Source organism: Orcinus orca, chromosome 5 (assembly GCF_937001465.1).
Source record: "Orcinus orca chromosome 5, mOrcOrc1.1, whole genome shotgun sequence".
In the NCBI taxonomy this organism is placed as follows: Eukaryota; Metazoa; Chordata; class Mammalia; order Artiodactyla; family Delphinidae; genus Orcinus; species Orcinus orca.
In genome coordinates, this window is record NC_064563.1 from 147,745,957 (window position 1) to 147,773,058 (window position 27,102).

The 27,102-nt window shown below is 60.2% G+C and overlaps 1 protein-coding gene across 3 annotated transcripts; it reads right to left on the reverse strand.

The window, feature by feature from the left end:
• Positions 1-262: 262 nt before the first annotated feature.
• Positions 263-26,696, reverse strand: ITGB2 (integrin subunit beta 2). 3 transcript variants are annotated; one of them, XM_004264616.3, is made up of 16 exons: positions 26,539-26,696; positions 15,954-16,014; positions 15,561-15,649; positions 12,673-12,853; positions 11,230-11,400; positions 10,743-10,984; positions 9,706-9,861; positions 8,831-8,926; positions 6,435-6,524; positions 5,495-5,635; positions 3,822-4,009; positions 3,493-3,737; positions 3,156-3,375; positions 2,786-2,988; positions 867-1,033; positions 263-727 (listed from the first exon to the last, which is right to left on the reverse strand). In XM_004264616.3, exons 2-16 carry the CDS (start codon positions 16,009-16,011, stop codon positions 665-667), a joined length of 2,310 nt encoding a protein of 769 aa, XP_004264664.1. In that variant the 5' UTR covers positions 16,012-16,014; positions 26,539-26,696; the 3' UTR covers positions 263-664. The 3 variants fall into 3 exon arrangements, with proteins under 3 accessions (XP_004264664.1, XP_033274354.1, XP_049566328.1); XM_033418463.1 differs by lacking the exon at positions 26,539-26,696 and adding an exon at positions 17,655-17,846; XM_049710371.1 differs by lacking the exon at positions 26,539-26,696 and adding an exon at positions 17,646-17,846.
• Between the last annotated feature and the right edge of the window lie 406 nt (positions 26,697-27,102).

The following is a 27,102-nucleotide window of genomic DNA, read 5'->3' on the forward strand; positions in this document are numbered from 1 at the left end:
CCCGTTCAAGCTCTGCACGGGGACCCCTTTGCTGGGGCCGTCCCCTGTCTTCTGAAAGCTGCCTAGGAGGTGGGGCCGGGACAGGGACAGAGAGGGGCTTGCACGGCCAACAGGTGAGGAAGGAGGAAAAGAGAACCCTGAGTCACGGCCCAAAGTCTACACGGACCCTCGGAGTGTGTGAAGAGCAGTGGAGGTGGGGCACAGAGCGCGGCTCCCAGGGAAGCCCCTGCGGAAGGGTTATTAATTTTTTCTGTACACGTGATTGGGGGCAGCATGATCAACGGGATGTAATTTTACACTCTGAGAAGTTCACATATAAATAAATCTGTACCACCTTTCATCAGACTGCTGTGCTAATTTTTACAAAGGACAACACATGTCTAACCTTATGGGACGCGAGCAATTCCTTCTTCAAGTTGCTATCAAGAGTCACTCATGTCAGAAGGGGGAGGCTGGCCCTTCTGATGCGTCCCTAGAATTATCTGGCCGCGTCTGTCATTCTGGGGGCAGGAAAAACGGTGGACTTTCCGTTAGTGGTGAAGTTGTCAAGTGCCGTCAGCCGAGTCCACCAGGCGACGGGGTCACGGGCGGCCTGCGGGAGGGGACGTGGCGTGGGGCGCTCCCACCTGGGCGGCGCAGGAGGCCCCGTCTTCACCAAGCAGCCCTAACTCTCAGCAAACTTAGGGTTCATGACTGTCGTGGTGGCGCTCTTGAAAAGGGGGTTGTCCTGGTGAGAAAGCAAGCGTGACTTGTCAGCGCGGGGGGGATGAGCTGTGAGGGTGGGGTGAGGCGGCTCGCGCTCCCGTGGGCGTGCCCTCGGCGCACAGGTGGGAGGCGCGCCTTTGCGGGGCCCCAGGGCCACTCACGTTATTCCACTGGGACTTCAGCTTCTCCTTCTCGAAGCGCTTGTACTCCCTGAGGTCACTCAGGTGGGTCAGGACCTTCCAGATGCCCAGCAGGAGGAGGCCGACGAGCACGACGCCCGCCACGGTGCCCCCCACGATGGCGGCGACATTGGGGCCCTTCACGCACTCTAGGCAAGGAGGCACACACGCGGGGGCGTCAGGCCCGCCCGTCCCTGCACGGTGTTGGCGCTCCACTGCTGGCTCTCAGTGACAGGCAGTGAGCAAACCGGCCCGGCCCCGGCCCCGGCCCCCAGCCAGGGAGGGTGCAGAGCTGGGCACAAGGCCAGGCCGTGTGGTTCCAAATGAAATTGAGAGGCCCTTTGTTCATGGAGAAGGAAAGGGGGCCGAGTGGGCCAGTAAGTAACCAGGGCCAGACCCTGGCCTCCCACCTGGACAGCCAATGACCCAATCACTGGAACCTAGCCTAACCCACGTTGGATCACAGTTTAGGGGTGGGCACTCTCCTCGTAAAGGCATTCCCAGGGGAACCAGTGGCAGCAGCCTTGGGAATGAGGGGGGTGGGGTCCCAGTGCCTGAGGGGCTGCACCCAGCCTCCCCCTGAGCTTGGGGGAAGGGAGGCTCTGGACTGCAGCACGCCTGCGCGGCGCCTGATCAAGGCACGATGTTCAGCGTGAGCCCGTCTGCCCGGCTCGTGGGCACTGGGGTTCGCTGGCACTCCCCCCGCACCATCCTGGCCTCTCCAGGGAACCTCCCTCCCTCACAGAAGTGGAACAACTTAGCCAGCACGCACAAAGCCAGACCTGACCCCACGCGTGCCTGTTAAAACACCCGGGGACAGCTGTCTGCACCAGCAGGCTGGGCTCTGCCGCCCTGGTAACAGACAAAGGGCTTGGGCTCTATCTGCCTTCCTGGGGGTCCTGTCGTGGGGAGGGGAGCTGGGAGCAGGTCTCAGTCCTGTAAGGTCCCCGGGGTGGGCTGCTGTCCCACGTCTGCTGCGCTCACCCCAGAGGCCGGCCTCGAGGCCTGTGCCCCACCCCCGCAGCCTCTCTGAGCAGTAAAGGGGCGGGGGTACCGAGAGCTGGTGTGTCCACACGGCTCCCCGTGCTGCTGCTGTAACCCTCAAGCCCATCCCCTCGTGGGTGTGTTACTCTAAGTCCCCGCGTCCCACACACGCTTTGCCATTGTCCACTCAACCTACCTCCTCAACACTGACCTACCCTCCGTCCCTACTTGTTGCCCTCTCTCCTGATCCCGCCCAGAGTTCCATCCAAGGGCAGGCTCTGTCCACGCCGCCCCCAGGACCCCAACCCCGCCCTGCTCAGTGCCCGGACTGGGCAGTGGCCCTTCCCAGGTCTGCGCCCGGCCTGTGAGAGCACAGCGCACTCCTCTGAAAGCCGGCTGGCCCTCCGGTGTGTCTGGGAAGAGACATAAGCCCAACCCCTTCCACCCCGCCCCCGCCCCCGGCCTCACAGGGGCCCAGTAAGAGCCCAGCCCAGCACCTCTGACCCTCTCATGCCCTGGTCTCAGCTGCAAGCGTCCTCTTCAGAGAGACCTTCTGACCTCTGAGACACGCCCCGCCAGCGTCTTTACCCCTGGGAACCGGTTCATGTGTCCCCACCCCGTGTCCCGGGAACCTATGAAGACAGAGTCAGCCTCTGGGACCCTGGCGAGCCGGGCGGCGGCCCCTGGGGAAGCCGGCTCCGGCTCCGCGGGCCCCTCCAGGGCCAGGGCCGGATGTGGGTCCGGCGGCCCCAGTGGTCCCCTGGGCCGGCTCTCGGGGCTTGCGCTCCAGGCCACGCTCAGCGCCAGCGCTCCGGGAAGCGCCCCTGCGGGACAGCCGGCCGCCCCGGAGCAGGGCGCACGGCGGGCGGGCTGAGCGGTGCGGGGACCCGGTCCTGACCCCACCCATCCGGGCTCACCGCGCGTGTCGTTCACGTGCACGTCGTATCTGTCCCGCCCCTCGCGCTGCAGCAGGGTGTAGGTCATCCAGCAGCCCTCGGAGTCGCGCTCCTTGCACGTGCGGCCGGGCAGTGGCCTGGGCAGCAGCTTCGTCTCCCCGCACGCTGCGCTGCAGTTCTTGGCGAAGGGGCCCTGGTCGAACTTCAGACACTCGGCGCAGTTGCTGCGGGCGAGGCGCAGCGTGACCGCGGGCAGGAGGGGCGGGGGCGCGGGGCCCGGGCCACCCGGAGCTGCGGGGCCGTCCTCAGCGCCCTGCGCCCCGGGTGCGGCCAGACGGCGGTTTTCCCGGGCCGCGGAGGCGCGAGGCGGGCGGGGCAGCGGGATACTCACGCGTAGCGGGCGCAGGGCGCGGGGCAGCCCGGACACTCGAGGCACAGGGGCGGCTGGTAGCCGGGGTCGCACTGGCACACGTTGCAGCGGCACCGGCCGCGGCCGCTGCACTCGACGCCATCCAGGTTGAGGCAGCCCTTTGTAGACTTGAGGCACTGGCACGCTGAGCCCTCGTGGCCGTTGTGGCACCTGCAGGTGCCACAGAAGCAGAGCCCTCGCTCTGGAAGACAGGGGCCCCCGCAGACTCAGCCCCGCCCGAGCCCCAGCCCGAGCCGCCCCCCGCAACCGCCCCAGGGGCGGCTGAGGCTCCGCCGGTTGGTCTGTTCCCCGCGCTCACTCTCGCCCCCGCAGACTTGGCCGTCGTAGCGCTCGCAGTTGACGTTGTCACACTCGCAGAACTGGCCGTAGATCTTCTTGTTGGGCACATCGCTTGTGTGGCACACGCACTGCCCGCAGATGCAGTCCCCCAGCCCCGAGCAGATGATGGAGCCGTTGTCCTTCCGGCAGCTTCCCTCCAGCTCCTGGCTGCTCCGGCCCTGCGTCTGGCACTCGCAGTTCTTCCCTATGTAGCCGGCGTCGCACCTGCATGGGAGATGTGGGGTCAGGGCCCTCCCGCGCGGGCTCTGCCGCGGCGCGCCTGCGCGGGAGGCGGGGCCGCGGCCGCACCTGCAGACTCCGCACTCCATGGAGCCCCTGCCGCCGCAGAGGTTGTGGTCCCGGCTCGCGTCCCGGCACCGGCACTTGCACTGGGGGAGGACCCGCACAGTCACCGTGTCCGTGAAGCCCAGCGCCCGGATGACGAATGACTGCTCCTGGATGCACTCTGTGGCTGTGACCTTCACCTGGAAGGTGATCTGTAGTGGGAAAGCAGGGCTCAGGTGAACATTGGACCCCGGGCACACAACCCTGCTCCCACCTCCTCCCTGGGCAGCGTGGACAAGGGCACGGCCTAGCAGGGTGAGGATCAGCGTCCTGGGCTTCCAAGCATGGAGGGGACCGCCTCTGCTGGGCCCCCAGGGGAGTGCATGTCGGTGGGGGGAGGGAAGGACATGGACACTCCAGGTGGTTCCAGGACTTGGGAGGGGAGATGACGGAAGAGAGGATGCGAGTTGGAAACTCAGAGTCAGAGATGCTGGAACATGCCCCCCCAGCCCTCCTGCAGCTCCCCCCCGCCATCCTCTGGTGGCCTGGACTTGAGCAGGGATGTCTTTAGAATACTTTTTTTTTTTCTGCGGTACACGGGCCTCTCACTGTTGTGGCCTCTCCCGTTGCAGAGCACAGGCTCCGGACACCCAGGTCCAGCGGCCATGGCTCACGGGCCCAGCTGCTCCGCGGCATGTGGGATCTTCCCGGACCAGGGCACGAACCCGTGTCCCCTGCATCGGCAGGCGGACTCTCAACCACTATGCCACCAGGGAAGCCCTAGAATACTTTTAATCTCACATCCCTTTAAAAAAATTTTAGAATGACTCTGTAAATGATGTATATTTTCTCCATGTATTTTGTCCCGAAGCCTGGAGGCTAAGATGCCAAAATCGCACAGGAAGTCCTAGGTTCTGCATGTGGGGTTGTATTCTGACCCCGAAAGCCCAAGGGGAACCGAGCGGGCAGGGCAAAGTCCCCGTCACTCACACAGCACTGCTGCTCAGCCAGCACTGAGCTTCAGGGGGCACCAGCTCGGCCACGGCAAGCCTCGCTGCAAATCAACGTGAGTGAATCTCCAACCCGTACGTGAAGACAGAGCAGAAACATCAGGGAAGTAAGCAATCAGTCACAAGACTGAATAAATTCCTGTCTGGATCACCCCGTATGAGGGGGACACATTTCACTAAAAAGTCCCACACATTTAGTAAGTCACATAGTTGAAAGAATTCCGATGTCGTTTAGAAATAAAAGCAAGTATTTTGCTGAATATTAATTCACAGCTGGAGAAAGGAAAAGTTTAATTGTTCTGGTCACGACAAATTAAAAATATCAGGGACATAACTCAGTGCCTGTTTATAATCATTTGTGTGGCCCCTGCTTCAATGTGTTTGTCAAAAAACAAAAACACAAAAATCAAGAAAATCAAAGCAAAGCAGATGCCCCGCGTAGAAGGAACGCCTTCCTAGGCGGGTGGCGCTGTACCCGGCATCTGCCCCCAGGGGCCGCTGCCGTCCTCGCGGCGGCCGGTGTACACCGGGCCGCGAACAGTGTGTGTGGATTTTCAAGGGAAGGAACTGCACCCGCGGTGGACTGGACCCCGCCTCTTGCTGGTCCCTGTGAAGCCGTGTGCCGGGGTGCACCCTCCCTCGCTGTCCCTGGGGGAGCCCCTTCCAGAGGCCGGGAGGGAGCCTCACCGGCACGTTGATCTGGACGCCGTCGCAGTCCCCTCTGGGCTGGTCCACCTTCGATACCCCGTTACTGCAGAAGGAGTCGTAGGTGACTTTCAGGGTGTCAGGGAGGGTGTTGTGATCCAGAAAGACTCTGGAGGACAGTTTCTGTGGGCAAAGAGCACCGTGCTCAGGCTCATCCCGCTGTCCCCGGCCCTTCCCGCCCCTTCCCAGCCGATGGCCGGCACGCCTCTCATCCCCCTCCCTCCACCTGTGTGTCCACTGAGAGCTCCACGGGTGCCGGGTCCTGCACCCCATGCCACGGCCCCCGAGACAGGCCAGTGGAAGGGACAGACGTGGAGACACGTCACAGCCCTGCAAGAACGGGAGCTTGACCGTCCACCCACCACTGAAACCCCAGTGCGTGGCACAGGGTGGGAGCTGGAAAAACTGTCTAAGTGAATGAGAGAGAGCAAGACAGACCGTCAGACAGGAAGAGAGACAGAGAAACAGAGATAGAGAGAGACAGAGAGGTGAATGAGCCACTCACTGAAGGTGGCATCGTCGGTGCAAAGACAGAGCCCCCCCATGGGCAGCATCTGGAGTGTGGGAGGGCCTGCTCGGGGTGGGGGTGGCTAGGGCTCCAGGAGGGTACGAGCAGCAAACGGAGCTGCCTCAGTGGGGCTCTGACTCAATGCAGTGTCATCAGTGCTTACTGGGTGCTCCCAGCGAGCTGTGCTCGCAAGGCCAGCAGACCCTTTGGCTGGAAGAGGGCCTGATGCCTGTGTCCCAGGGGAGGCACGGAGGGCCTGGGGTGGCACCTACCACACCGTCAACGAGGAGGACAGCTGCCCTGGGGAAGTGCCCGAGGATGGCCCACAGAACGCAGGGGCTCTCCTCCCCAGACCTTCCTCCTGCTGGCCTGCAGCGGGGCGGCGTCTTGGCCGACTACCCGGGGGGCACTTACGTTGTAGGCGTTCTTAATAAGCTGGACTACGTTGCTGGAGTCGTCTGACAGCTCCCCGACTGCAGACTTGGGGATGATCTCCGTGAGCTTCTGTCAGGGAAGAAGACAGGTGGGCGTGGCCAGAACCCTGGTACCAGGACACCTCAGCATCCACCCAGTTTTGTAGTAACACCCCAGAGGGTTTCCTTCCTGCTTGCGAGCTGGCTCAGACAACCCTGCCCCCGATTTCTTACTGTATTCAGGTAACACAGCACGTGGTCCACTGTTGTGCAGGCAAACGTTTAACCACTGGCTCTCAGGAAGCGCACCCTGAATTGCAGCGTTTGCCGATTTCCTCAGTAGAAATACTCCACCCTTGTTGATTTCCCAGCACTGAAGGCAGAGCCGGGAAGGTGTGCCTCGCCATGGTGAGATGCCACCCCAGGGACTTCCCTGGCGGTCCAGTGGTTAAGAATCCGCCTTCCAATGCAAGGCACACGGGTTCACTCCCTGGTCGGGGAACTAAGATCCCACACGCCAAGGGGCAACTAAGCCCGTGCGCCACAATTAGAGAGCCCACGCTGCAACGAAAGATCCCACGTGCCTCAAGATCTGACACAGCCAAATAAAATAAATAAATAAATAAGTCTATTAAAAAAAAAAAGATGCCACCCCATCACGCAGATGCGATAGGCACAAACAACCCAAGGGCACAGGTAATCGTGAAATGTGGCACAAAACCAGCAAGCGATGTGTCCTGAGCGTGTGAGCTGACCTAATCTAACTTTCACGATGGCTGTGTGTTAAACAACATTGTGGCAATTGGGTCTGGCAGGCGGGGCCGGCTGGTCCAGCGGCACCTCTGGGGTGGGCAGGCCGGAGCCCGAGGTCATGCAGACAAGCCTGGGGCAGCCTCCAGGGAACATCTGTGTCCCTGCCACCCTTAGTTTAGCCCATCTTTCACGGGAAATTGCACCATCACTTTGTCTTGCAGAACCAAGGGTGGGTCACGTCCTGCCACAAAGCCCTGCTGTGACGCCCCAGAATGGAGTCCAGGCTCCTCCACAAAGCTCACAAGGACACACAGCCTGGCCACCCCACCTCCGGCCTCCGCCACCCTCTCCTCTCCTCCTCAGCCTCGGGACTCCCCCGGCCACCTGCTCTCCATTCGGTGCAGAAACACATACTGAGGAGGGTCCAGCGTAAGCTGCCCATACAGACTCGGGCCTCCTTGACCCCCCCTCGCTAGGAGCCCCGGAAGTGGGGTCAGGAAGCTAAGGCTCAGAAAGGCCTGTGACCTGCCCGGGGCCTTGTCCTTGCTGTTGGGGAGCAGGGCCTGGGGTCCGAGTCTCCCGTCTCCAGCTTCTACCCCATCACCACACTCCCTTCTGGGACACGATCCCTGCCCCTAATAGCAAATCACTGGGACCTGCTACCACCTGGCGAGGAGGAGACTGTCACGTCCCGGAACACGGTCAGGGACACGGCAGCTGCGAGGCCCTGACTTGCCAGCGCTCGGGAAGCTCATGTGGGTGGGTGGCCTCTCAGCGGCACCCGGCCACCAGCCTTGCTGTCCTTGTGGCTTGGCCAACACCCACTGCCAGCCCCCGGGGGGTCTTCCGGACACCCGCCCCTCCTCCCTCGGCATCCCCTGGGAACGCTGATGGCAGGCGCGGCTGGCCCCACTGGCAAACGCCCCACACAGGCACAGCAGGCCACAGGCCTCAGCAGGAAGGGGACCGGGACTTAGGGAAGGACAGGGGCCGGGAGGCGCTCCCAGCCCATCGCAGCCAGAGGCCACCACGCTGAGCCCGGCAGATGAGAGCACAGCAACTAAAACAGCCCCACAGTGACTGGGAGAAGGAGGAGGGATGAGAAACGCTCTACGACAAAGAAACTTCCCCACGAGAATTCCACGCCACAGAAAAATTTAGTAAGAACAGCAATTCAGAAAAGTCGGGACAGACCCAGGTCTCCTGAGCCGTGAAGGAAGTGCTGTCACAGCTGCTGGGGGGCCCGGGCGCCTGCTGGTTATGGGGGTGTTTTCCTCGCGACACTGAGCCGTGCGCTGGGGGTTCCAGAGCCCTCCTGCGTACACCTTACACTGTGTGAACAGTGCTGACCTGCAAACGTATGTGGACACAAAACAAGGAACTTTCCCTGACGTGAAAAACGGGGTGTGCAGACCCAAAGGGTTTCGTTGAGGCAAAACCACGATTACTGAAGTGCAAGGACTTGTCAGTGTCATGCGGCCTCAGCTCCTCAGCAGCAGCGCTCACTCCCCGAAACTCGGGGCTGCTGCGTGGCCACAGCCCACGCACCCAGCCTGGAAGCAGAACTCAGGCCGTGGTCACCCTGGATTTGGTCACCATCCAGTTGCGACGCCTCTTCCTGCCGGATTGCTCAAGCCCGCTTACCTCGTACGTTGCCACCATTCTCTTGGTCACAGCGAAGATGGGCTGGATATTGCTTTCTGCCAGCTTGTGTGCCAGCTGGCCCACCGATGGGTAGTCCTAGAGAGGGCACCCCCGGTCAGATGGCTCCCAAGGCTGGGGACAAGCCATCCAAGCTGCCTGTCCGCTCCTGTCGGCAGAAGTGACGGCCCAGGGCGCAGAGGCTCCGCCTGCCTCCTGCTGTGATGGGGCCCGTTCCCAATGATGTTCGCAAACGCTCGCAAACGCGTAAGATGATGGGATTAGAAGGGAAACTGACAATATTGAAATACACTCAAGAAAATATTAAAAGCTGAGAAGTGCTTCCTGATCAATGCACTAAAAAAGAAATCCAGTGGCCAGTAGCCGCTCCCAGACACCCAAAGCGGAGGAGTGGTGAGCAGCGTTTTGCGGTGTCCGCACTGTGGGGTGCTGGCGAGACGCCTCTGCCTTCTCCGGGAGGCGGCATCTCAGACGCTGCCCCCAGCACAGTGGCACCCATTTTCACAACTTCACGACGTGCGCGATTTCGGGCAGAGGCTCACCGGAGCCTCAGATGTCACATCCGTCCTGTCCCAGTCGGTGGGCCCCTGAGAGCTGCCACCAACACCCACCTCCAGTCTGCAGGCTGCAGGTGGAGGACCCCAAGGGTCACATCTCTAAAGTCCTCTGCAGTGCCTGGGCTTTACGACTCCAGGGTGCCGAGCATCGTCTCACAGCAGCCCTGGACCAGAGAATTCTGACCTCTTGGTGCCGTTCGAGTGCTTCCCCCAGAGCGAGGGCCCCTCCCCACCCCTCTGGACCCCGGGCTGGCAGTGAGCCTACCTCCCCCCCGCCCCCCAAGACACCGCCACACTCACGAATTCGTTGCTGCTTTTATACATGTTGTCCTCCAGGTGGCAGCGGCCATCGTTGGGAGTGAGGATGGCGCCCAGCTTCCCGTCTCCCGCAAAGTGGAAGCCGTCATCCGTGGCAAACACCAGCAGTCTGGTGACGTTGCGCCAGCCGATCTCCTCCTGACAAGAAGAGGGCAGGGTGACCTGCCTCAGCTTCCCCAGATGGGGGGGGGCCAAGGCAGAGCTTGCCGTGCTCGCCTCGGGGCTGTGTGCCCCCCACTCCTGGGTTTTCTGGGGGGCAGGAGGACCAGAGACAGGGCCCAGCGCCCAGGGGGGCCCGACAAGTGTCTGTGGGACGACAAGCTCCCAGATGCCCAGGTGAATGCGTGGGACACCGAAGGGACAGGAATGCATGTTTACATTTGCATACTCTGTGGCCCAGTCAGCTCGGACCTGGGACCACTTCCTAAGGGGACACTCCCAAAGAAGAAAAAGTACTTAGAAATGTTTATCTCACTGCAAACACAGAGGGAGGAGCCCACGGACACCGTGATGAGGAGGTGACAGTGCCAGGGCACACGCACATCGTGAACCGTGACATCACACAGAAATGAAAATGCGTGTCTGCGACGTAGGACGGCGCTCCCAGGGAGCAGAGAGGCTGGAGGGCTGGGGGTCCAGTCTGTGAAGGTGGCAGGGCTGCGCGGCTAAACGTGGGTCGATGTGTTGCAACACATCACAATACAGCGGCGGGACAGGACCATGTGGTGAGGGGTCAGCAGGGGGCAGGGGACAGCCGGCCCCGACACTTAAGCCACATGACTGTCGGGGGGCCTGGCCAGGACGCCCTCTGTTCCTTGAGGGGCGCTGGAAGTAGGGGTGATTCTACTGCAGGAACCACCAGGGTTAGGTGGCTCAGGGGTCTTCCTTAACAGGACCATTTCCTTGTATTCAGGCTTCAGAAGGTTTGCACAGGGTCACAAGCTGCTAATAGTGGAATCTGTGGGTGTCGTGACGGAGGCCCCCGGGTCTGGAGAAAGCAGGGCAGGCAGGGGCCTCACCGAGCACGCGGCGACTTGCATCATGGCGTCCAGCCCACCCTCGGGGGCGTCCAAGTTTCCCGAGATCAGCTGCTTCCCGACCTCCGTCCGGAACTGACTGGAGTTGTCGGTGAGTTTCAGCACGTGCCGAAAGGCGAACGGGGCCTGGCACTCCTTCTCCTTGTTGGGGCACGGGTTCCGCAGCTTCTCGGGGTGCGTGTTGACGAAGGGGAGCACCGTCTTGTCCACGAAGGACCCGAAGCCTAGGGGTCGGGCGGGCTGTGAGCCCCGGCTTCCCCACCTCATGCCAGAGGGCAGCGGGGGTGGGGGTGGGGGCGGGGAGGAAGCAAGGTGGCCCTTGGGGGGTTGCACCAGGGACACTAGGTCTGGAGCCCTGGTGCCCTGCCCTCAGGACGTGGGGGCACAGAGGTGCCCAGGGTGGGGGCCTGGGGGGTGTGCAGGCAGCAGGCTGGCCGGGGCTCAGGGGAGGAGGGAGCGGACAGCTCACCGATGCGGCCGGACTCGGTGATCTCGTTGAGGGCCCGGAGCAGGTCGCCCCCCAGCTTCTTGACGTTGATGAGGTCGTCCAGCATGGAGTATGAGAGGTCCATCAGGTAGTACAGGTCGATGGGGTAGCCCTTGGCCCGCTGGAAGGTCACGTTGAACACAGCCGCCTGACCTGCGGGATTTGGGAATCGCGGGAGAGTGAAGGCCACCTCATCTAGCGGGGCTCGGGGGCACTGGTGCCCCCTGCAGGCCTCAGGACCCTCATGACCCCCACTCTCTGAGGCCTGCAGGTAAAATGCAGGGCGCCTACTCAGATTCGAATTTCAGATAAAGAGCACATTCCCAAATAGAAGACTATTTGGGCACAGAGATACTGAAAAGTGTTCACTGTTTATCTGGCATTGTTGAAATTCAGATCCACCTGGATCTCCCTCGATCTCCCCGGCAAGGCCTTCTCTACCACCAGCCAGCAGGCAAATCCGTCCCGTCCCAGCAAGGGCTCCCTGGCCATCCTGGGGATACCCCCCTTCCTCAACCACATCCCGCTGGCTTCTGCGCTTCGCCGTCTTAATCACCACGTGTACCTGTAATTACTTGTCTATCTGTCAGTACGAATAGCCTGTGTCCCCAGCTCCCGGGACGGTGCCTAGCACACAGCTGGTGTTGGACAAAGACGTGAGGACTCGAGCTCCGAACCAAGTCCCCTCTGCCTGGCCCACCTTCCAGCACCAGCTCCCACGTGTGGCCGCCCCAGCCCTGCCCAGGCCCGCCCGCCACACCCCCCGCTGCTCCACCACGCCGCCTTCCTGAAGGGCGTTTCTCAGAGCGCTAACAGGGAGCTATGTCCTGAACCTGGGTCCGTGGTCAAGTCAGGTGGGCAGCCCTGATTTAAATGGTTACTGGGGTTCCTTGGCTGCAGGACTTGTCAGAGCCTTTACTTTGCCAAGAGTACCTGGCCTTCTGAGAGTGTGACAAATGAGTGCTTTCCAGATGGTTTGTTCTCCCTTGTAAAAAGGACACAGAACTCAGGGTTAAAAGAGAAACTGGGGGGGGGTCCCTGGTGGCGCAGTGGTTGAGAGTCCGCCTGCCGATGCAGGGGACGCAGGTTCGTGCCCCGGTCCGGGAAGATCCCACATGCCGCACAGCGGCTGGGCCGGTGAGCCATGGCCACTGAGCCTGCGCGTCCGGAGCCTGTGCTCCGCAACGGGAGAGGCCACAACAGTGAGCGGCCCGCGTACCGCAAAAAAAAAAAAAAAAAAGAGAGAGACTAGGCACCAGCCGCAGACGGGGTTCTTGGGGGCACCCTCCCCGGGGCAGAGAGAAGAGCTCAGACTGGTTCCCAGCAGTCCCAGGGCCTCGCCCAGCCCACCTGGCTGTCTGACCTGGACACATGGGATACGCGGCCATCAGGGGCTGGCTCACCCCCAGCCGAGGCCAAGCCTACCTGGTCTCAGGTAGAGTGTCACTTTCTGTGGGGACAGCTGCTTCTGGCCCCCCACCTGGTCCTCCTGGGTCATGGCGTGGCTCCTGGGGTCGATGATGTCATCCGTCGCGCAGCCCTTTGACAGCAGCTGCTCCCGCGTGTCACAGCGAGTGGAGTCAGGCTCCCCTTGCCCCGTGAAGTTCTGGGGGAGCCAGGGGTCAGGGGTCAGGGGCAGAGAAAAGATGGGAGCCCACACTGTGGATGCTGTGCGAAGCTGACCCCCTCATCTGCACCGGATTCAGGTCAGGAGTCCCGGTGGCAGCGGGGCGAGGCAGGGGCTGGGCGGCCTCCAGAGGACCTGTTCACGAGGCTTCGCATCCCAGGAGAGCCCGCGAGCAGGCAGAGGCGACTCAGGAACCAACGGCTCCAGCCCCAGGTGGAGCCACGGGGATTCTCCGCGGCCCACGGAGCACCTGGCCCAGGGTTTTCAGGCCCTTGGGCAGCGTCAGCAGCACCGGACGAAGGAGGGAGTGGTTCCCTCCCAAGGGGACGCGAGCGCCCCTCTTGGCCCACGTGTCATCCCCCAGGCACCACGCGGATCCGGAATACAGGCCAGGGCTCTGGGCCAGGCAGCTCAGAAGGAAACAGGCCGGAGGGGAGCGTGGGGGTCCTGGGTCTTCCCTCGTGACCACTGTGCCCCCCACGAAGGCCCCCTGGATGTGGACACGGCAGGGAGAGAGAAGCGGCCGCAATCGGAGGGTCCTGCTCTCGGCTTCCTCCGACAAAAGAAGGCTCGAGAGAGCAACCGCCGGCAGGAGACCAGGCAGGTGCAGGGGGCGTGCCCAGCGCCGGGGCGGGGCCAGCAGAGGGGCGGTGCTTCCTGAGCTGCCTCTGAACTGTCCTCGCTTTCGGAACCCTATGAATGCTTTGAGTACTCCAGAAAGAAAATTAACAGGAATGGAGAGGGAAGAAACCCCTAAAATGGAATCCACTGGGAAACAATTGAACCCGACTGCATTTCAAATGCTATGATAAACTCAGGAAAGGGAAGGGAGGAATTCACCCTGAGGACGGACTTTTTAAGCCGGCACTATGACCGCACCGCAACAAGAGGAGACAACACAGACCACACCCGATTTCCCCCCTGCAGTGCTGCAGGTAGCAACTCTGTAACCACTTTCTGTGAATCGTAGGATTAAGAAAATGGGGAAGTGTATTGCGGATGCTGGGAGGCTGGCTTCTCATGAAGGGGAACCAGGAACCCTCAGAGAAATGTCTGAGTCCCTAGTGGGGGCGAGGAAAGTGCAGACGGGCCTGGAGCTCTGCCGATCCCAGAGAGTAAGAGAGCTCAGGAAGTGATGCTGGGGCGTGCTAACAGGACACAGGGCCAGCCTGGGGGCTCCCAAAGTCTAAACGGGGAGCACTTCGAGCTTCAAAATGGCAAAATGAAAGTGATAGCTTATAAGCTACTGAATAAAATAAACATCTACGGGTTTACACCGATGAGAGAGACAGAGAGAGGGAGGTTGGGGGAAGGAAAAATTCCTCCTTACATTAGAAGCCATTAGAAGGAGTAATGAACAGGAATGTCACCATTTTGCAACCGTCCCAGTGAGAACTGATTCAGGCAGCCAACACCAACAGATGCTCCGGTTAGTGGGTGTAAGCCTGATGGGAAGCAGAGTATTTCCTGGCCTCGGAGTATCTCCCCACAAATTACTTACTATTGCAAAAGGGAAATAGTGACGTCATGGTGGAGAGCCTGGCAGACGCCACCTCAGCTGAGTGGTCCAGGCTGCATCCCCAGTATCAGGACGGAGTGACAACAGGAGCCCTGCATGGGGTTCCTGCCAAAAACGCACACCCTGGGCTGAATCAGAGGGAAGGCCAGACAAACCCATAGGAGGGGCATTCTGCAAAACTGCCATGAACTCCTCAGAAATGGCGAGGATGTGAAAGACAAAGAAAGCTGACGAATGTTCCAGATTCCAGGAAATAAAGAGACATTTGAATGCAATGTGTGGTCCTGGATTATAATATTGACCAGTGGGGTGGGTGTGGAGTAGGGTGGGAGGGGGGGGATGATATCAAAGACATTATTGGAACAATTGGAAAAATTTGCACAAGGTGTGTAAATTTGATCAGAGTAAAGTACCAGGTTAAATTTCCAATCTTTGATAAATGCATTGTGGTTTTGTAAGTGAGTACCTTGTTCTCGGCAAAGTCCCTGGAAATATTAAGGGACAAAGGGGTTTGTGTCTGCAACCTACCCTCAAACAACTGAGAAAAAAATAATATGAGTGCATGTGTGTGTTTCCAAACAGACCTGTGGTGTCAGAACCTCAGGGACCCCCATGAGGAGGGCGTGGTCAGCATCTGGGGGTCCCTAGGGAAGGGGTCCTCCCCAGGAGGAGGTGGAGCTACCCCACGTCCTGGCCTTTGCCTTTCTTCCCAGAGGGTCTCACAAGTTAAATACGAAGTAACTAAGGACAGCAGAGAGTCAGGTTTCCAGCAGGGAACTTCCCCAGTGCTCCGTGTTCCGGGAGCGGACAGCGGGGCACATGGGCGGGCGGCAGCTGCTGCCTTCCTGCTGCAAGCGTCTCTGCCTTGTCTCTGGCCAGGGCTCCTGCCTCTGGGGCTCGGGCGGCACCTGTCCAGACCCAGCGGTTTCACTCTCCGGTCTGCCTCCGCCAGGCTGCCTGGGGACATGCTGAGTCTGCCTGTCTGTCTCTGACGGCACCGTGTCCCTGGGCTGCTTCTGCTCCACTAGAAAGCAGAGTGCTGACACTCCTGGAGGCAGCAGTTCCAGAGGCAGAGAAGAAGGTCCAGCCCGGGAGGAGGGAAGGGGGGAGGGCAGGCCAGGCGCGAGGCCCCTCGGGGCGGCGGACAGCGCTCAGTGAGGCCCTTACCAGCTTCTGGCACCAGGCGCAGCCAGGCCCTGACTCGACGCAGTCCCGGCAGGTGCTGACTCTGTACTTGGTGCACTCCTGGGACAGGACTAGGGGAGAGGAGACAGGCTGGGGGGCGTAGCCTGTGGCAGGCACTGGCCGACCCCCACAGAGACAGCAGGCCCTCCAGGGACTGGGGTGTGAACGGGGTGGTGGAGAGTACCAGGAGGGAGGGAGGAGACCGGGGCCCCAGGGGAAGCGGCCTCCAGGAGGGTGGGCCCCACGGTGGGCGGGGGAATGGAGGAGGGCGGCAGAGCAGGGCCCTTCCTGAGCCTCCACCAGGGGACTTGGGGGCAGGAGGGTGCCAGGGCGGGTCCCATTCCTCCCATGAGGAGCTATCCCCGCGGGACTCACCAGACCGGAGGGCGAGCAGGCTCCCCAGGAGCAGCAGCTGGGGGCGCTGGCGCAGCATGTCCTGTGGAGGGGAGGGGCGGTGACTGGGCCTGGGACCCCAGACCCTGGGCCTAGAGACGCAGTGCTGTGCGGGCCGTCCCTGCTGCCGAGGGGTGCTCAGCGCTGGGGCGTAGCCAGAACGGGTCAGTCTCCCCGATCCCCCTCAATGGGGCTGTGCCGGCCAGCGGGAGAGGACGGCTGAGTGGGGCTGCGTGCACTCCACGCAGCTGAGCCCCCAGCCCCCGAGGACCAGCAGGGAGTGGGTCTCCTCACAGTGACATACGCACACAAGCTCACACATACACACTCACCACGCGTATGCACACACACGCGCGCCCAAGGTGCCGCGCGCTCCGGGTCAGGGCCCCGCGTGGCCTTCGTGGCCCCGAGTCCTCAGTGAATTGAGCTGAGCTTGGAGCAGAGACTCGGCCGGCCCAGGCCTCCTGGGAGGGGGGTGAACCAGGACTTGGAAGAGAAGCCAACTCTGAGCACCTACCGGCGCCAGGACTGTGCCAGCTGCCCACTGGGCGAGGATGTGTAATCGGGCAGGACATCTGGGGCCTGCCTGGGACAGACCCCTCCCCCCACATCCTCTGCCTGCCTCTTGTCTGTAGAAAAGCTTAGTCTCCCAGGCCTCCCCTGACTCACAAAAGCCTGGCTGGAGAATTAACGATTGAAAGGATGTGAACACTTTCAGTTGGGCCAGGAGAACTGGTAAGAATTTAAACAGTAAATCAGCCATACGGCGGTCACAGAATCTTTAGTTCCTCCCTGAAGTACCCAGATAACGAACAAACGGTACCTGATGCACATCCTCTGCTGTTTCACAGATGCTAAACCCCTACCAAATGGGAGAAGTTAATTGCACAATGACCATGAACGTGTAGCCCCCAGACCTACTGGAGCCTAAGGACTGATAACGTGAACCTCTGTGACCCTGCCTTGTTACCTCACCATCAGCCAATCAAAGAACTGTGCACGAGCTGATCATACCCTGCGACCCCCCTCCCTCACCTGGCCTTTACAAACGCTTTGCCGAAACCCTTTGGGGAGCTCGGGGTTTCCTGGGCCTGAGCTACCCGGCTCCTTGCTCGGCCCTGCAATAAACCTTTCTCTGCTCCAAACTCCGCTCTTTCGGTTTGTTTGGCCTCACTGTGCGTCAGGCACTCGAACTTGGGCTGTTTGACAACAGAAGGGCCCGCAGAGCCATCACCTGCTGTGCCCGAGGCCACGAGCTCTAGGTGACCATTACTGAGCTCTTCTTCGTCCACACCTGCTGGGCCTGGGGTAAGGCGTGGACAGGGTGTTGGGCCACCACCGGCTGGCCCTGATGCTCCCAGAGGCAAGAGCGTGGGGGCGGGCTGGAGGCCTGGCGCTGGAGCTCCGGTCTTGGAGGTGGAAGCAGCACCCTCCCCCGGAAGTGCCCCAAGGGACCCAGGCTGGGCCCAAAGCAGCAAACATCCTCCAGGCCAGCTCCCGGGAGGGGTGGCAGCGCTTCGTGGGCCCGCGAGCCCCCACGTGTGAGAACCTGTAGGGCTGCTGCCTTTTAATCTGATGCCAAGAGAGCAGAGAGGGTGCTGAGCTGCCAGCAAACCAGAGGCAGCAGGCAGGAAGGGGGGGGGGGTTATCCGCAACCAGGATCAACAGGCTCACCCTGAATACCTGCAAACGCCAGCTCCCCTCCCCAGCACACTGCTCGGTGCTGGGCCGGCAGATGCTCCCACCCAAGGTCCACTTGTGGCGAAGACCATGTGGCCCCTGCCATGGTGGCCTCTGCCGTGGCCTGTGGGCTCTGGGTGCACCTGGAGGTGGGTCCTGCCCTCGCCTCTGCTCTCCCATAACCCCTGCATGTGTACCAGCGGCTCTGGGGTGGAGGAGGGTCCCAGGGGGTCCCATGGGGGGACCCGGTGCTTAGAGGTCCCGCCCAGCCCCACTCTCCGGTCTTTTGGGGGTGACCCCGCACCCCGGTCCCCACCAAGCTTGTAACCAGGAGCTAGAAGTGTCATAACAGAACAGACCCCTTCCCTTTTCTTTCCTGTTCCGGTCAAAAGCAGAACTTACGCCCTGCTCTGGCTTCCGGGGTCACAGAGCGGGAGCTGGGAAGGTGCTTTCAGTTTACTCCACGCCCACCCACTTGTGAAAGCCCCGTGTTGCCCCAGAGCCCTCTGGGTCCCTAGCATATTCCGCAGCCGGACGCCCCGCGAGGCCCGCGCGTGCTCACTGACCCCCCGGCTGACCCGGGTGCCGCCGGGCCCAGTCGGCCTCAAGATAGCACCCCACTTCGGAGGCAGAGGCTGCTCCCAGTAGAGGTCGGGGAGCCCCCGCCCCAGGCGCCCCAGCTGTGCACGTAGCCGGCGGGGGGGCCAGTCCCGCCAGGGGTGGGGAAGGCCCTCCAAAAGCAGCTCGATGCCCTTTCCTGTGGCCACGGACCCCAAACAGTCACAGCAACCACAGGCAAACCCCGACCCTCGCCTGCGGAAACCGGGGCCCCGGCAGCGGCAGGATGCGGACCCGGTGCCGCTCACAGCTGGAGCATCCTCCCACGCGGTGGGGAGCGCACCTTGGTTACGGCAAGAAGACCCACAGGCCATGGGAGGGGTGTCGCCGCTCTCTCTTCCCCCTTAAGCACTGGGACTCCCGCCGCGCCCGGCTCCGCCCCAGCCCCAGCGCCCACGGCCCCTCGGGGGCAGGACGCCTGCACACGCAGTGGCTCTGGGAGCTCGGAGCCTGCAGCCAGCCCTCCTCTCGGCCCCGGGCAGGGGTGCCAGCAGACATGCCCGGCGGCCAGGACTGGCCATCAGAGGCCCCGATGCCGCAACCATCATGGCGGGGCCTCACAGACCGAGGCCTCCTCTGGGTGTCGTCCTGGGGCCCGGCCCCCTGGACGGCGCAGGGCAGTGCCCGTGCCCGGGTCCTCGGCTCCTTCTGCGTGCCTGGAAGGGCTTGCGGGCCTGGTCCCGCTCTGGGGGGGGGCAGGCTCGGGCCGCCCTCGTGAATGTGAGGCCCCGGCTCGGCTGGGACAGCTGATCCGATAGCAGGGAGGAGGGCGCGGGCTCCAGCTGGGCCACCCGAGCCCAGACCTGCGGCACCCTCCCTGCCACCCCGACGGCCCCGAGGCTGCACTCTCCCCAGATCTAATGGCAGCCCCGCCCCAGAACTCAAGGTGCAAAACCCCAAGTCGAGGTGGCTTGAGAAACCCAAGGCCCCACGGTCCTGTGAGGACATTCCGTCAGAGCTACCCTTGAGCCTGACCCTGCCCGGCAGGGGGCTGCTGGCGCGACCGAGTGCGACTGCAGGAAGTGGCGCATCCCCGCGGACCCCGGGCACCCTGAGGATCACCCTTCACGATGAATAAAGCTCTGAGCGTCGGGGTCCGTCAGGGAACACCAGAAGAAAAATAGGATATATTCCTTCCAAATCCCACGCACTCCACAAAAGTCCATAGTCCCTATTTGGTAAAAGACAGAAGAGAAAGAGGAAACATCAAAAAAGAAAGAAAAGTTGAAGAGGCAGAGGGAGGCCCCACGTCCGAGGCAGGGTACGCTGCTGTCAGATGAGGCTTGCTGTCCAAGACGAAAGCTTTGCCGAAGTGCAGACCCTCAGACAAGGCCCTGCGGGGCCCCAGGACTCACCGAGCGTCAGGACTTTGCGTCAGAGCCTGCCCTTGACCGTTCAAGGTCAGACCATAAACCACCTGGTGCTGGTTTCCAAGAGGCACGGCCAGCAAGTGACGAGGAACAGAGATGCTGTCAGGAAAAGGTTACAAGAGGGGAAGGCAGGGGTGCGGTATTCATCCCAGGAGCTGAGGGTGCCAGGCTGCTTCATGTAGAAAAAGGCCAGTGTTGACAATGGATCTAAAATAGGCATCAACCTTTTAAAACCAAAAGACAAAGTTAGGATGTGGTCGTTTCTGTTTTATGTAAAGACAAAAAAGAATTGGACAGAAGCGGATTCCAGTGGGGGCTGGAACCCCTCCCCCCACCCCCATCCCCGCCCCAGGTCATGGAGTTTCCAGACAGATCGGAAGATGAGGGCAGAGGGGGTTGAGGAAGATGCCACCCACGTATTCTCTGAACCCACACATTCTCGGCCCCAGGAGAATCCACTGCACGTGTTCGTCACTGCTCCATTCACCACCCGTGAAGGCTGATGGCAGAAATTTTTAGGGCCACAGTTTCTGACCAAATGGAATAAAATGAGGTGCCCCCCCAACACACACATGTTAATTAGAACCTTTAAAACACTCTGCTCAATATCCCTAAAGTCCAAGAGCAAATCAAATTTACACAGACAGACACTTCAGAAAAGAGACAGCGCAACTTTCTCTGTTCAACGGGTCCCCGATGGAGAAAGAAGCCCGAAGCCCTAAATGCTTTTCTGCCTGACGGAAGGGAATGATGATACACGTGCAGGATGGAAAGTTCAGACGTGAGAGGAAGAGCCACAAAGCTCAGGAAATAAGGGAAGGGAGGTGGGAAATACACTGACAGCAGAAAAAGTCGATGAATCCGAAAACAAACAAAAAAGCTAAAATTGATAAATACGACGAAAATCGTTTCTTTGGAAAAAGCAATTAAATGGGTCATCTGGAAGAGAGCACGTATGGCAGTCGCCAGGGAGCTTAGGAAAGGAAGAGGCAAGGCAGCAGTGAGCTGTGCACTGGCCTGTAAAATGCATCCAGAGCTTCGGGGACAGTCTGTGTGACCCTGGCCCTCGGGCCGGTGGCTGGGGGGAGGGAAGAGAGCAGCGGCCCCCAGACTCAAAGGCACCAGGCAGAGCACGTTCCTGGGAAGGCACGCGCCGTGGCAGTGCCCCCTCACACCACGGGACCCGTGAACCCAGGTTTAGCAAATAGAAATGATAAAAGCAGTAGAAGAATGTGTATCTCAGAGTAAGGACACTCAGCGTAAAAACTAAGGGAGAAAATACCAATAGGATAGACTCAGACACCCTCGTGGTCCAGTGGTTAAGACTCTGCGCTCCCAGTAGAGGGGGCCTGGGCTCGATCCCTGGTCAGGGAACTAGATCCCGCATGCCGCAACTAAGACCCAGCACAGCCAAATAAATAAATATCAAACAAAAGAAGAAGATAGACTCTAAGATGAAAACTCTAATTCGAAAAGATACATGCACCCCAGTGTTCTTAGCAGCAATATTCACGATAGCCAAGACATGGAAGCAACCTAAGTGTCCATCAACAGAGGAATGCATAAGGAAGACGTGGTGCATATATGCAATGGAATACTACTCAGCCATAAAAAAGAATGAAATAATGCCATTTGCAGCAACATGGATGGACCTAGAAATTATCACACGAAGTGAAGTAAGTCAGACAAAGAAAGCCAAATAGCATATGATATCACTTATATGTGGAATCTAAAAATGGATACAAATGAACTAATTTACAAAACAGAAACAGACTCACAGACATAGAAAACAAATATATGGTTTAAAAGGGGAAAGGGGGGAGGGATAAATTAGGAGTTTGGGATGAACAGATACACACTATTCTGTATAAAACAGATAAACAAGGACCTACTGTATAGGACAGGGAACTCTATTCGATATCTGTAATAACCTATAATGGAAAAGAAACTGAAAAAGAATATATACATAGGAAACTGAATCATTTTGCTGTATACCTGAAACATGGTAAATCAACTACACTTGAATAAATTAAATAAATAAAAAGAAGACAAGCTCTAAAAACAAATTTTGTACCTAAAAAATTGAATAGATGAAAATATTTAGTATGTCTCATGCAGAAGGTGAATGGTAATCTTTGTGTCCAAGGAGGTTTTAGAAATAATAACAAAAAGGCAAATACCCCATAGAAAAGGATCTTGTGAACAGATAATTCACAAAAGAAGAAATGCAGCTGTTACCAAACATTCGGAAAGGCCGCTCTGGCTGATAATTGGGCATCGTAAGCAAAATATCGAGATTCCTGGTCTAGCTGTCAAACTGGACACTGTTTTTAACATCCATGAGGCCCACCCAGTGGAACCTACATGGCATGAAAATGTGTGGACGGCTGCTCGCAGCTCAATTTTTACAATCAAAAGTCGCTGAGCGGGAAAACAATACATGTAAATAATCGAAACAGGCCATGTTTCTTCTGTGTGGTGGCGTTATAAGTATTTTCAATTTTCTTCATTACTCTGGTTTGTATTTTCCAAACCTTCTACAATAAACATATATAATGATTTTCTTTTAAATTCATACATTTAAGAAAATCTGAACATCGTGGTGGTTGAGGAATTGCTTGGAGATGTCTCCAGATTCCTAAAGTGGTCAGTTTCTCTGTTCCCACTGCAGACACTTCTGAGGACAGTGACCCCCTGCTGGGACATCTGCTCATAGCTCGTTCGCTCACTCATTCATTCACTGAACATGGGCTGCCTGTCTGGCCCCTGGGCACTGCTCTCCCGGATTCTAGGATTCTGACCTCTGCCAAGACCTTAGGGCACCTCCACACCTCCCCCAGATTCCCATCGCACCTGAAAGCCCCACTGCTGCAGACACCAACGCGTGGCCACACCCATACTATTTAACAGTGAACTGGGGGTTTGCATCACTAGGTGTTCAGCAAGGGCCCCCAGACCACCGTTGGATGCTTCCACCTGCAACAAATTCTAAAGCGTTTGTTTTGTCTTTTGTAACCATATACAAATAAAAATATGTTTACAAAAGAAATAAATTGGTGGAAGCACGGCTCCCGAGGGGCTGCCTTTCTGTGCGCCCCCAGCCCCTGGAGTACTGTGAGAGAACGCATGCCCCGTGCCCACGGAGGCCCGTCAGGCAGGAGCCCTGGCTCGCTGAGGTCTCGTCCGTCAAGGAGGCTGACCTCAGGCCCTGACCTTAGCTCCTCAGCCAGCAGGGAACCCTTCCAACTACTTCTGGCTGCAGCCCAGGGTGCGACACACCCAGACGACCTTCCCTCTGGAAGCTTCCAGAACAGTGGAATCAAGCCACATGGGTGCGGAGGCCTCTGCATCTCAGACTGGCCAGGTCTGAGCATCCGAGGGGCCTGACCCCACACCTGCCAATAGGAAAGGGGCCGTGGTTTGCTCTGTGACGACGCCTGGGCAGTGGCTGTGCAAGGCTGGGCCACAGCGCTGGGGACCACGGCAGACATGGTCAGTTCTCAAGGGAGCCTCAGCTGGTGGGTGGCGGTCCCTGCCTGGACAGCCACTTAGGACCCCAGATCCCAGAGGACCAGGGCAGGGCACTGCCCGTGGCAGCCACCCTGCTGGCCTGGCTACACTCTGCACTCACAGCCTCGATTCGCCCGCAGCTGCCCCGGGGGTGGACCAAACCTGCTCCCTGTTCCTAGGGAGGGCTCTGAGAGGGTCAGCCCCTCAGCCACACAGCCAGGACAGACGCCTGACCCCGGGGCTGACACGCCCAAGTCTGCGCCCAGCTGCCGAGCGAGTGTGGACAGGTGACCCCCCCTCCAGACCTCAGTTTCCCCCCTTGTCACAGAGAGCCAAGGGTGCTGTGACGGTGAATTTCACGTGCCAACTCTGCTGGCCGTGGTACCCAGAGCTTTGCTCAAACCCTCGTCTGGATGTGGTTGTTTGCTGCAAAGGTGTTTCCAGACGAGCCTAACATTACGTAAGTGGACTCTGAGGAAAGCACATGGCCCTCCACGATGTGGGCGGGCCTCATCCAACCAGTCGAAGGCCTTAAAGAAAAGACTGATGTCCCCCAAGGAGGGGAGACCTCTGCCTCCAGACGGCCTTGGGCTCGAGCTGCAATGCACCTCTCCTCTGGGTCTCCAGCCCGCCCTGCAGATTTGGGGTTTGCCAGCCTCCACAATCGTACAAGCCCCGAAATAAATCTCTGCCTCTACACAGACACACACGCACACGCACACGCACACGCACACATCCTATTGGTTCTGTCTCTCTGGGGAGCCCGCACTACTACAGACCCCAACAAGAGCACCCCAGGCTCAGGGTTTTTCAGCACCACTTCGAGGTGAGCGGGCAGAGCCGTGCTTTCCTGCTCCGTGTGTTTCAGAGGCAGTGAGGGTACCGGGCTCCTGTTTCTCTCCACCCCCATCAGAGCCCTGCGGTGGCAGCACCCCACCCCTGGGCCTGCGTGACACGGTTTCAGACCTGGGCTGCATGGGGTGCCGTGCTGAGCAGGGACCGTGCCAGGGCTCACGTGGAAGCCACAGGGTCCGCTGGCTCCCAGGCACCCCCGGCCCTGCTGCTCGACTGCTGGGAGGGTGAGCCGCCCAGACACCCCCAGCTTTTGGTCGGGGGGGGGGACCTTGGACCAGGCAGGAAGGCCTGCTCGGGTCACAGGCTGGCAGCTCAGGGACTCACCTGCACCTGCCATGTCCCCAAGACACTCACTCGCCAGCGGTGGGAGAGTCTGGAAACCCCCAGGCCCACCGAGGACTCCCCTCTACATGGGCTACCCTGCCTGGGAGGGGGAAGGCAGGTGCTCTTTCTGAGCAGCCTGGGGACCCCACCCGCTGCTACAGCTGAATGTGGACTCCACCAGCCTGACGGGGGAGGGGGGACGGGGCCCCAGCGGCCAGGCAGGTGACACGTGGCAGCACGGCTGGGACAGGTGGGTCTCGGCATCCCGGGGCCCATGGGACTCGGCACCTTCCCCCGCCAGCCGCGTGCTCCCTGGGGGCCTCAGCGCCCCCATCGGGCATCAGCTCTCCGCTCGGGCAGGTCTGGGTGACGACAGAACCGACACCCCATTTTAGGTCCAGTTTGTGCAAAGGGAAACGGACAGTGACCACACTAGCATCCCAGCCCTGCCCGCATGGTGGTGTCACCGTGGCGTCACCAGGAGACTGCCTAGTGCTGGCGGGGAGCGCTGGATGGGGCTTCTCAGCTGGGGGCACAGTTATTAGCTGCCGGCAGCTGTCCCACAACGTGGGCTCGGGCGGGACCGTGGGCCGCTCGCGGTGACAGGTGTGCAGGCCGCCGGACCCTGCCACCCAGGACTCTTCCTAGAGCTGGCGGGGCCCGAGTCAGGAGAGGCCACTGCAGGCTCTGTGCTGCCCCATTCGTGGGGCGGAGCCTCTCCACAGCCCTGTAACCGGCGGAGCTCGGCCTGAGCTGAACCCGCGGGACCCTGTGGACGCAGACCCACACCTTCGCCCCCTCCAGGGAAGTGAGTTTTGAATTACAATTTGATACAGAGTCAGCTGGAGTGTAAATACGGGCCCATTTCGCAGATGGGAGGCCCAGCAGCAGGCCTATCTCCTGCCCACCTTGCCGGGGTGCAGACAGGCCTCTCCCATCCCCTGGACAGTGGTGACCCCTCTGCTAAGCTTCTTCAGGGCCCCGGCTGTCTGGGGTGTCTTCCCTCGTGAAATCTCCAGGAGGCGACCGTGACCGGCCCGGGTCTTCGCTCCGGCGCAGCGCAAGCTGACAGCCGCAGGCAGACCGATCCACGCAGATTTCAGCTGAGAAACCCGAGGCCAGTGGAGCGGTGTATGGCTGCAGGGCCGAGCCCCTCGAGAAATGTCTCCATTCACTCCCGTCGGGACAAAGCCCTGGGGCAGCCGTGAGTCCCCTCTCCCGGCGCTTGTCCAGGTCCTCGGGCCCCAGTCCACCCAATCCTAAGGGGACAGGCCTCCAGGGGCCTGGTTGTGGGAGGTTTAGGTCACACACCCAATGCCTCACCCCCTAAAGCTTAACTGTCACCCAGCGTGTTCACGTCGTTAGGCCAGAGCTGGTGAACCTTCGGGAGTCCCAGAGAAGCAGCAGACCCACCCCCGAGACAATGTACCGTACACACACACACACACAGAGACACACACAGACACACACACACAGACACACACAGAACACAGACACACACAGAACACAGACACACACACAGACACACATACACAGACACACACACACACAAATACACTCACATACAGACACATACATACACACACACAGACACACACACACACAGACACACACACACACACACACACACACACACTGCTGGAGGACAGAACCACCCCGGCAACCACAGAGCTGTGAAGACAGAACAGGACCCGCTCAAGCAGGAAGTGGAAGGCGCAGCTGGGGAGGCCCAGGGACCCTCCTGCACAGCCTGGCCGTGCGGGCCCCGTACCCACCAGACAGGGGTTTTGCCTGTCCCCCAGCCTCCTCCTGGCTCTGCCCGGCCTCGCAGCCCCCGCATCAGGGGCTCAGCAAGTGCCTGGGGCTTGTTGAGGGACCCTCACCAGGGGAGCCGAGGCTGGGGTCTGAGTGCATCCTCCCAGCGTGCCGGTCCCATCTCCTTGGTTACATCCCTCCCATCATCCCGCCACTAGCTCTGCCCACGGTGGGCTCAGCACTTCCCCTTGCCGGATCTCAGCTCAGGGGGCCTAGAGTGGACGATCCCAGGGTGTGTGACATGGACCAGGGCCGCCAGGGCCTCTGCAGGCTGGGCCCCTTGGAGCTGCCCGCCTTGGGAAGGGCAGCAGCCGTGGCTGGGGGAGAGCCTCAGGGCTGAGCTGCTCCCCTGCAGAGGAACCAGCCCGGACACAGAGGGGCCTCTGTCCACTCACCTGCTCGATGCTCTGGAGTCTCAGCAGGGCTGGTCCTGGCTGGGCTGGCAGGGGCTTGGGCTCCGCTCTTCACCAGGCCGGTGCTGCAGCGGGGGTGGGAAGACGCCGGCCCGCCCGAGACTCCACTGGTGAAGGCGCGATGCTTCCTGTTCTAAGTCAGGAACTGGAGGAAGTAGTTACGTGTGGCTGATTGCACCACATGTGCCCCTTCCAACCTCACCCCGTCTGCCTACAGGGCCCCTGACAGAGGGCTGTCAGAGGAGCAACACACAATGGGAACACACCATCCATCACACACGCTCATAGCTGGACGGGGAACAGCGTGCGGGGAGGATGGGCTGGGAGCAGGGCCTCTGGCGGCACCATGCGATGCCCCCACGGGCCGAGGGGGTGGCCGTGCCCCGCAGGGGACAGAAAACCCTGGAGGGCAGTGCCCAGGAATTTTCACCCCAGGAAGGGACCCGGCCTGCAGACTGTGCACACGGGAGGGGAGCATGCACCCACCAAAGAAGAAGCACACAGGCACTGGGGACTCAAACTTGGGTCACAGAAATTAAAAAGCAT

What these genes read in the sequence shown, in the direction of transcription:
- ITGB2 (XM_049710371.1), bottom strand. Translation starts at nt 17,831, where the DNA reads ATGGGAGAGCAGAGGCGAGGGCAGGACCCACCTCCAGGTGCACCCAGA. An exon ending in GCGTCCAGATCAACGTGCCG is followed by an intron (nt 4,010 to 5,494) that starts GTGAGGCTCCCT and finishes TTCCCACTACAG; the next exon opens with ATCACCTTCCAGGTGAAGGT. An exon ending in ATGGAGTGCGGAGTCTGCAG is followed by an intron (nt 3,738 to 3,821) that starts GTGCGGCCGCGG and finishes TCTCCCATGCAG; the next exon opens with GTGCGACGCCGGCTACATAG.